Source organism: Anolis carolinensis, chromosome 2 (assembly GCF_035594765.1).
Source record: "Anolis carolinensis isolate JA03-04 chromosome 2, rAnoCar3.1.pri, whole genome shotgun sequence".
In the NCBI taxonomy this organism is placed as follows: domain Eukaryota; kingdom Metazoa; phylum Chordata; class Lepidosauria; order Squamata; family Dactyloidae; genus Anolis; species Anolis carolinensis.
In genome coordinates, this window is record NC_085842.1 from 202242290 (window position 1) to 202253099 (window position 10810).

The 10810-nt window shown below is 41.9% G+C and overlaps 1 protein-coding gene across 1 annotated transcript; it reads left to right on the forward strand.

Moving 5' to 3' along the window:
• Window positions 1-10: 10 nt before the first annotated feature.
• atp5me (ATP synthase membrane subunit e) lies at window positions 11-6549 on the forward strand. Its single transcript, XM_008114582.3, has 4 exons — window positions 11-166; window positions 2160-2214; window positions 5544-5642; window positions 6422-6549. Exons 1-4 carry the CDS (start codon window positions 62-64, stop codon window positions 6445-6447), a joined length of 285 nt encoding a protein of 94 aa, XP_008112789.3. The 5' UTR covers window positions 11-61; the 3' UTR covers window positions 6448-6549.
• Window positions 6550-10810: the final 4261 nt, after the last annotated feature.

Below are 10810 nucleotides of genomic sequence, written 5' to 3' on the forward strand. Positions count from 1 at the left end.
TTCATCTTTGCTTCCGCCGGAAGTGTAACTATAGTTCACTAAACTCTAGCTCTATGCTTCCATGACGCTCTTCCTTCCTCTCCGAGCGTCGCCTACGTCACTTCCGCTCCCCTTGCGGCCCAGGGCCAAGATGGTTCCCCCGGTGCAGGTCTCGCCGCTCATCAAGGCAAGAGGGGCGCGAAGAGGGCGGCGGGAGGGCTTTCCTCGCGGGGCGCCTTCGGGCCTCCTCCCGTCTTAGGCCGAAGAATTCGTGAGGCGAAGGGAGCGGGGCTGTGGGGGGAAACTCCGCCGCCGAAGGTGACCGTGGAGGAGGTCAAGGAGAATTCATGGCTGAAGGAAGGCTGGCAGGCCCTCAGTGAGGCCTGGGCGCCTTTGGGCCCGCCTTTTCCCAAAGGTTTTCAATGGCGAAGACACTCTTCCAGCTACTAAGGCAGGCGTGGGCAAACTTCAGCCCTCCAGGTGTTTTGGACTCCAACTCCCACCATTTCTAACAGCCTCAGGCCCCTTCTTTTTCCCTCTCAGCCATTTAAACGGCTGAGGGGGAAAAGGAAAAGGCCTGAGACTGTTAGAAATGGTGGGAGTTGGAGTCCAAAACACCTGGAGGGCCGAACTTTGCCCATGCCTGCACTAAGGTGAATTTTCTCCCTTTAAACTGCTCCTTGAGCCCCGCGTTCTTCATCCATATCATTTGCTAAAGTGTTTGATAAAAAACAAACCGACTAATAGCAGGCTCCAAAGTGTATTATGTGTGCTGTCAAAGGCTTTAATGGCCGGAACCATTGGGTTTCTCTGAGTTTTCCGGGCTGTATGGCCATGTTCCAGAAGCATTCTCTCCTGATGTTTCACCTACATCTGTGGCAGACATCCTCAGAGGCTGTGAGGTCTGTTGGAAACTAAGCAAGGGGGTTTCTATGTATTGTGGAAGGTCCAGGTTGGGAGAAAGAAATTTTGTCTGTCTGAGGCAAGTGTGAATGTTGCAATTAATCACCTTGATCAGCATTGAAAAGCTTTGCAGCTTCAAAACCTGGTGGAATCCTTTGTTAGAAAGTGTTAGGTAAAGGCAAAGGTTTCCCCTGACGTTAAGTCCAGCCGTGACCGGTGCTCATCTCCATTTCTAAGCCGAAGAGCCAGCATTGTCCGTAGACACCTCCAAGGTCATGTGGCCAGCATGACTGCATGGAGCGCCGTTACCTTCCCACCGGAGAAGTACCTATTAATCTAATCACATTTGCATGTTTTTGAACTGCTAGGTTGGCAGGAGCTGAGGTTAACAGCGGGTGCTCATTCCGCTCCCGGGATTTGAACCTGGGACCTTTGGTCCACAAGTTCAGCAGCTCAGTGCTTTAACACACTGTGCCACCAGGGGCACAGTGTGTTAGCTGGCCCCAATTGTTTCATGCATGGAAAAAAGAGAATTCCAGACATGAAACAATCTGGGCCAGCTAACACCCCCAGACAGGAAGCAGCCAGGCTTTGAAGCTGCAAGGCCATTTAATGCTAATCAAGGTGGCTAACTGCAACATTCACGCTTGCCTCAGACAGACAAGAGTTCTTTCTCCCAACCTGGACTTTCCACAGATATATAAACCTCACTTGCCTAGTTTCCAACAGACCTCACAACCACTGAGGATGCCTGCCGTAGATACTGTGTTTTGATCCCATTTTTTGTCCTTTGAAGTTGATTGGCTTTTGAAGTATATTCACTGAATGTGAAATATTGTTGTAAATATGCATTGTGTTTCATGTTTGTCACCTTGGGCAAGCAATTCTTTTTTTTTTAGCCAGGTAGTACGTTGGGAAGGGTTTGAGAGAGGTGACTGCTGTGTATTGCTTTGTTTCACTGGAAGCTTATCTCCACTCACCAATTTGTGCCTGCGCATCCTTATGTCAAAGCAGATTTCTTTATTTTCTAAAGCTCTGGTTATAAACACTCAAATAGGATCATCATCATACCGAGAGCATTTGTTTTGAATCTCCCTTTAAAATAGCAACTGTTCTCTGCTCTGTTACCTTTATATGTCTGAAATGTTATGCCTTAGTACAAAATTCATTTTAAATTCTGTCACCCCAAAAGATTTGAGAACTGCAAAATAAATTCTTTTATATTTATGTATGCATTTGATATTCTTTATGTTTCATATTTCTAATTTATTTTACAGTTCACCAGATACTCAGCACTGCTACTTGGAATGATCTATGGAAAGAAAAGATATGGTAAGTGGCTAAAGAAGATTGTAGCCTAGCTTGTAAATACTTTTGTGCATTTTCAATAGTTTATACTTGCCTTTTGAAATCTGCATTGTAATTGTGAAAGAAGGTAATTGTCAAGACAGACTCCTCTTAAAGTGCCACACGCACAAATAGTGTTAACAAACGTTTATTAAATGAGAGGTTGAACTCAAAAAAAGCTTAACTTCAGTGTTATAAACAAAAGGAAGTAGTTTCAGTAACAAAAAGGCACTAAAATAGGAGTAGAGAGAAAATCCAGATTATCTAGTCAGATAATCTGGTTTAAACACAGTCAAAATGTTCCAGAAAACAAATGCCACGCAACGCTGTGGCACAGAGAGTCAAAAAGAGCTAACTGCTCTAAAACAAAGCCAGAAACTGCTGGAGATGTCCAAATCCGTTGTCTAGAAGCAAACTGGAGTCAAGAGCCAAAAGCGCCAAATGGAACGCCAAAACAGGGAGCGCAGGAGCAAGCAATGTCGTCACCAGGAAACAGACCGGAGTCGAAGAGCCAGGAACACCAAACGGATTGCCAGAACAGGAAACGCTGAGCGGGAGCAAGCGAAGTCGTCGTCAAGGAACAGACCGGAGTTGAAGAGCCAGGAACACCAATCCAGGAAGTAGACCAGACACACAAACACACGAAGCGGGACAGCCAGGACCCAAGGAGACAGGCAGCGACAAAGCAACGTCCCAAAAGACACCTTGCCTTCTGCGAGGCAACCATTTTCCAAACTCCACTTTTAACTTACTCATCGGAGTCTGATCCTGATGAGACCTCCGCCCTCTCCTTATTCCTTGCAGCTGATCTTGATCTTGTTAGAGGGCCTCGCCCTTCATCTCTCCAGTCCCTCCATCTCCGTTCAAGACTTAGATCTCCTCATGTCCCAGGAGTATGAGAGGCTTGGCAATCCCCTGATGCAGCTCCATGAGCTGACTCATCATCCACACTTACTTGAGTCCAATCAGCATTCTCCATCTCACTCCCACACCCATCATCCCTGGAAAAACCCTCAAACGTTTCATCTTCCATGGGAGCCATAAGTATTTCCTGGATCTACTTTCTTTCCCTCTCCCCATCAGACTCTTGCTCCCGAGTTGACCTTTTAATCCTTCTACTCTCTGTCAACTCATCATCCTCTAGCATCTCCTCTTCCCCACTAGAGAATCCTTCAAACGTTTCATCCTCAGAGGGAGCCATAAGTATTTCACGAATCCTTTTCACTTGCTGTTCTTCATCAGACACCTGTTCCCTGTTATCTCTTTTTCTCCTACTAGCAGTAGTACCAAAGCTGCCCCTTGACCCAACTACAACAGTATTTATTTTCTTTTGGGTGTAAACATGTAGATCTGAGTGGACTCACATATAGAAGTGTGGTTGTTTTACTGGTGTATCATAGATAGTTGTTTGTATCTGTCTTGCACATATGATAATACATTAGGTGGCTTGGGTCGCTTTAGTGGTTAAATAAGAGGACATCTGATCTCTTTAATTATGTGGAATACAAATATCAGTCAATTATGCAATTATTTTTGAATGGCTGATTTCAGAGATTCCTAGATTTTGGGGCAATCTGTTATTACCTTCAATATGAATGTTAAGAACTTCTCTTAGACATTTCTGTAAAGTATTTTGAAGCTATTGTAGAAAGTATTTTTAATGTATGTGTTGTGACTGCGCCTTCGGGGATTATGGTTGATGGGGATGGAATTCGAAGAGGAAGAAAAAACCCTCGTGATGAGGGTTCACTGGAGGAGTTGCGCAGGAAGCGACTTAGAGAGCTATATGGGGGATCTTCTGAGGAAGATTCAGATGGGGAGATGGATGCTGAGGAACAGGTGGTGGCTGGGGAAGCGGGCACTGAATGGGCACAGCCACCGGAGATGTCTGGGGATTTGGGGTCTATGGATACTTCTGAACCTGGGGTTTCTGCAGGAGCTGATCCCAATTAGGATGCTTGGAGAAGGGAGGATGGTTCTTTAAGTGTTCATGGGGCTAAGTGTGGGCAGGATGATTGGGATTCCGACGAATTGCTAGGTACTCCAGATCCACAAGCTCTAGCTGTGTGGAGCTCAGACTCTGAGTAGATTTGGGACACCTGGTGTTTGGGTGTGAGTGTTTGGTCACCCAGGAGGAAGGGGAATAAAATGGGAATGTTTGGCCACTGCACTTTGCGTGTGGCAAGGTGTTGCTGAGGCGCCATTGGGATCTTTGTGTTTCCATGAAGACTGGACTTGGACTATGATTTGAATCTGCTGTTATCACCTAGCTTGACTCTCGCTGTGTCTTATCGTGGACCTGTTTTGGATGACTACACCCTCTTCAGACCTTGGATCGGAATTTGACCTTGCTACTGCCTTCGCCCTGTGATTGATGACTACTATCGGCTTTTGACTCCTGGCTTGCTCTTTGGACACCGCTGTTATCTCCTGACCTGACCTTGGAATCCCGGACGACGTCTTTTCACCATCCTTTTGGAGCCTTCGGCTTTATCCACATTGTGGAAGCAGTCTACTGCATTCTTAGTTTGTTTGTTTGTTTCCTGACCAATTTGGTGTTTTCTTTTGGGAACTGTTCCTTTGAAAACTACAGAGCCAGCTGGCAGGGCTTGGACTCAGAAAGTGCAGTTTGCACTAAGTTTGTTTAGCTTTGTTTTTACCTGCTTGTGTTGCTGAATTATATTTTTGTTTGAACTGCTCTTGAAGCACTGATAGTGAAGTGTTTCAAGGTTTTTTCTGTGTTAACATTACTTTTTGGCTTATCTGCTGAATAAACTCTATTTTTGTTCGCTAATTGGCGTCTGACTCTTGACAGTATAGAATGGTGAAAGTTACAAAGTAATTTGAAAGGAATTCATGTTGCCGGTACAAATTGTGAACCTAAGTGAGAGTTTTTCACTACTGTGTTTATGAAATTGCACTCTGTTGGTCTCAGAGGAAACCAAAGGCAAACTCATTATGAAAAAATCATATCATGAAAACCACACAATTGTTCAGCTTAGGTTGCCGTACGTTGGAAATGATTTAAACCACAAGAACAGGGAATTTATGTATGTTGCTTTGTTCTGGTAACTGATGTTCTCCTTGTAAAATTAGCTGATCATTTGCATTACTATCGATGTTCTAAAATTCAGAATAGGGCCAGCGGGGGATTTTAATTTGTGCCAAATCCCCTTAAAGTTCTTCAGAGACATCTCCAGCAATCTTTTTTAATTTCATGAGTATTAACTAAGGAAGTCTTGTTTTGACTGTGTGGTAATGATCTTTGTAAATATACAGTGAGTTTGAAAAAAACATTTTCTTTGATCTGACAGACTACTTGAAACCTATTGCTGAGGAGGAGAGGAGGATAGAAGCAGAGGAGAAAAAGAAGCGTGAGGAACTGGAACGAATTGCAAAAGCACTTGCCGAAGGTATTTTTAAAGAATGAGTTGAACTTTGTTCTCAAAACAGATTCAAAGGCTTTTGCCCTTTCATCTTAAAACACCATCCTGCTTGCCAGGTCATTGATAGCTAGTCTGTGAAAATGTGGCCCTACATTATACCTTGTTGCAAGAAGTTAGGAGAAATTCTCTCTTGAAGACCAATCCTGACCCCCAATAGTTCATTTCAAAGAGAACATGGTATGCAGCAAGATACATTTTTATTATTTTCTCTTGATGTTTCTCTTAGAAATTATTTACTCTGTTTAAAAAGTGAACCTTTAAAAGACTCATATCTGAGGATAATCTGAGATAGATAACTTTAATACTATTGGATTAATTTTTTGTACAGTTCCTGTCCAAATTTTTGAATTGCTTAGCATTACAGCCAACTTCTCATTATCAGGTTTTTGTTGTTTGTTCCCCTCAAATCTGCCCTGAGGGTCCTACCTTCTGGGAATGAATAATTATTGGAAGCTTCTTTAAGCATAAAAGTATAATATGATTCCAGTTCAGTGACAACTAAGGATAACTGACTTTCAGAAGTGTGGGAAACATCACTACTGTGGTGTTTCTCATTATGTTTGAATAATTACGTAGGTCTTTCTTTGATCATTTGTCAACTAAGCGATTATCAATTAATGAAAATGGTACCTATAGTTTCCTATTGTGAATTCTGCATAGCTTTGTTAAATAGAATTGGTAACAATGTTTAGGACACCTTTGAATTTTGTATGGTGATCCTAATTGTTTCATTCTTTCATTTTCAGCCAGTGAAGATACAATACTGAAATGAACTTGCTCATCCTTTCCTTCACCTTTAATATCCATTGTTTGAAATACTAAAGTAGATAAATCCTCCCAAAGAAATTTACATCAATAAAACACTTTCTGTCAATAGCTGTCATTTTTTTTCCTACTATGCACAATATGCATTGGAAACAAAGAACATAAGTTCAACTCCTACATATTTATCTGGAAATACATATGTTGACATCACTCATCAACAAAGGAGGAAGGTGGAAGGAGGATTGAGTTCCAAACTGCTGGAGCAAGAGAACCCGTTGTGTTGCTGCTGTAATCCCCCAAGATAGAGTGATGAGATACAGTTAGGCTTTTGCTTGTATGATGAATAGATTTCCTAGTTTCACCATTGCAGATTCGATGTGAAGGTTACTTAGAAAGCATGGCTGATGATCCCCTTCATAATATCAGTCAAAATACTCTTCCTAAACCTCAGTGGGAAAGTGTTTCAGAATAGATTTCATATGATTGACTAACGTACTTGAAAAGATATTGCTATTCAATGCTTTCTAATTAAAAAATACTAAATCAAAGTGGGCTTTTAAAAAATTAACTTTCTTTTATGTCTTGCATAAATCGAGGGTTTAGTTTATGAAATTTGGATTCAAATTCATTAAATAACGATTTGTATGTAGACTTAATCATATTGAACATTGATCAGTTGGACTGATTGGACCAGTTCTTAAGTTTGAAGTTCCAGCATTTAAGGACTACTAATTTAGTGCTACATTCTATTACACAGCCTAACCAGAAACATTTTTTCTTAGTGTCTTGGTTTTTAGGCCTGTTCCTGGGTTATTTGGGGTGCTGATTCAGAAAATTGCATTTGATAGACCGCATGGGCTCTAGTTTGTTAGATATGGTTATCATAGTTTTCTACAGTCGAGCAGAATGAAGAGTAGTAGATGGCATATGCTCTGTATCTCAAAAGCGAGAGCTGATGGGGTAAAACTGGTGCAGGTTTGGAATCAGCAGGTCAAATATATCCAGAAACAGGGATAACATTTGTGGCACCAAAATGCAATAAAAAGAAGGATGTCTTCTAAGGAAAAGATTTAATCATGAGTTCTTACAGTCATCTTTTTCTCCAATCATTCCTGACTATCCAGGGTGCAGCTAATGGAGGTAGAATTTTGGCAAGGAGGGGTTTCCAAAGAATGGATGGATGGTGAGTTTAGATAAAGCTTAGTATTACTGGATTGCATTGGTCAGGTTTATGACCTTTATTTACAACATTTCTACCCCGCCTTTCTCAACCCCAGAGGGGACTAAAGCTGTAATGAATAACTGATTATAAATTGCTTGCTCAAACAATAACATCCTTGAGGACAAGAGAAAAAATGCTCAGTTGTCCTCTTTCAACAGGGAATTAAAAACTATCTTGAGAGCACAGATAGTTGTAATGTTCAGTGGGGCAGGGGCATAAATTGTTCTCTCATCTTTCTTACAAAAATTGTCAGGTAATGTGGAGGGAAGCTGTTTACTTCATTCCAGTTGCTTCATTATAGAAAATCCATTCTTGTCAGAGCTAATGTCATATCTTCGTTTTCAGAGGAAGGGATTGCACTCTGCTAGGGTCTTCGACAACTCCCTGGTGCATCATCTTAGTCTATAATTAAAGGATGCCCATCCCCAAACATACTAAAATTCAAATGAAGGCCTGACAATGAGAGAAGCAGTACTGGCAAATCAAAGATTTGTCGGGAAAAGGCAATCTTTCTCACATTTTATTGAATCCTAGAATAATTGGAAGAGACCACATGGACCATCTAGTCCAACCACCTGCCATTCAGGAAAAGCACAATCAAACTACCCCTGACAGATGGACACAGAGGGTCTGTTTTGTGTACTTACTAGGGGCTGAGAATGACTCAAAGAGTTAAGATAGAAATGATAATTAGTTACCATAACAACTTAGATGAAGTGTTGAGGTGATTTTGTTCAGAGGTCACTTAAGTGATATCAAAGCTACATTAAGGGTGTTAACCTATAGTACTACATTTGTGGATGTGCTTCATTTAATCCATGCTATATTAGCAGGTTCAGCCACCAAATGCAGAGTAACAACTCGCGCTGAAGTCACTTCTTTCTAATCATCCTAAACATGTCTCATATCAAAGTTTTCTAAATGTATCAGGGCATAAAAAGAGCAAGCACATGTTTCTTATGATTAAACGTGACTGTTCCTGGGGATGAGAAAAATGCTGTGTCTATAGTGAAGTCTGCTGCTTGAAAGAGGTAAGGGATCCAAGGTCAGTAAGTGTACAGAGAATCCGCTTATTTTCGTTTGCTTCTCAAGGGAATTATCCAGAGTGCTGGGTCCTATTCCACGCCATCCAATAGGTTCAGCATCATGGAAAGTTCCTTTGAAGCTAACAATAAAAATCAAAGTGGATTTACTGCCTTACTAACACCAGAGTCAGTATTGTCTGCTCCTCCAGCCCGTAGCCCATAAAAAATTAATTTGAGAACATAGCCTGCTGCACCAACAGAGCAGCCTATAAAAGCAAGCATCTAGCAGCACATTTGTTTATCTGATGACACTATTGTCTGTTTCCTTTATAACATGGAGGAGTGGATTATTCCCAATGCTGAGGCCCGCTCGTCGTACATTCCTACATGAAGACTGGGTTCATTTTGTTTGGGACAGAATCCTTATGGTGTTTTGTGCTTGTGGTCACACATTTTCCAAAAATGCACAAATGTGAGAGAAGATGGCTTGAATTTGCCAGCTTGGAGTGGCACCTGTTACCTGTTACCTTTAACCTGTTACCTACTTCACAGTCTTTTTCTATCATTTATGTGCCACAATAATGACACATCACATATATACTACAAAGATATATAAAAAGGGTTAAAGTCCCTAAAGGGTTGAGTCCGTGTCTGAATTTGGAAGCAAAGCATGGTCAGCCCGGCTAGGTATTTGGATAGAAGACTGGATGGAAGATTCATTTTAGGCGTGGTTTGCTATATTTTAGAGCAGTGTTTCTCAGACTGCTCCTCCAGGTGTTTTGGACTTCAGCTTGCAGAAATCTTAGTTTACCAATTGTTAGGAATTGTGGGAGCTGAAGTCCAAAACATCTGGAGGAGCACAGTTTGAGAAACTGTTTTAGAGGAAAGACTGGCCAAGCCACTTCTGAGCACTCCTTGCCTAAGAAACCCCTCTATGAAATGTATGAGGTCTCCATACGTCAACAGGTAAGTTTAAGTCACACACAAAAGACATTGTCTTCTATAGAGTGGGACCATTGGTTTTGTTAAAAAAATCATTATTTAGGAAGTAGCCAATAATGAAAGGACCAAGGCATTGACCTCTCCACCCCATCCTCTGTTCGGATATCAGCCAGCATGCCAATCCCTTAAATCAAGAAACAGCTTTCTAAGATCCACAGAGATACTCACAGGAACACCTCAGCAAGCAAGAATCCAAAAGTGGCAGATTAAAACCTGGGACCTCAATCCATGGCTGATATCAGATGAGTAACTCCTTCCTGGGCACACAGAAGACTAGGCAACTTGGAAGGCACTGAACAGGACTTGCTGGTATATATTTATTTAGTGATCAATTGCTTCACCATTTTTAACTGCTATGTCTGACAAATAAGCTTGTCATATTGTCCCACCCTGCCTGCTAGGCACACTAATGCAGGCATCATGCAAATTGGATCTCAGTTATGCCAAACAAATATATTAATAGCAGCTTTGTATAATTTTTCTTCTTTAAAGTCTTGGAGCAAACTCCTGGATGTAGTGATGGTGGAGTGGAAAGTCCCACTGGGCTGCCATGGCTCCAATTGCCCTTGTGGTTTTTTTTTTATCATGTCAGAAGCGGCTTAAAAACATGTTGCAAGTAACTTCTGGAGTGAGAGAATTGGCCGTCTACAGGGGACGCCCGGATGTGATAGCCTTCTCTCATGTCCCCACAAGCTAGAGCTGACAGATGGGAACTCACCCCATGTCGCGTATTCGAACCAGCAACCTTCAGGTCAGCAACCCAACCTTCAGGTCAGCAGTTCAGCCAGCACAAGAGTTTAACCCATTGTGCGACTGTAGCTTCTCATGGTGATTTCCATTCAAAGACCTGCCCTCTCTCCTTTCACCACCGATTCTTAGGTAATTAATTGCAGAAGTGAGAAGAATGTCACATTGTTAGGGCAAGGGTTGAGATTCCTCTTTCACCTTCTTGGAGTTTGGTTTAGTGAGAAGGAAATGGAAATTCACCTAATCATTTGAGATTAAAGATGGGTTGATGTCCATCTGCACATGCCTGACTTCAAAAATATAGCAGTGATTTTAGTCAAACTTTTTGGGCTTTCATTTTAATCTCCGTGTCGACAGCATTATAGCCCTAGCAT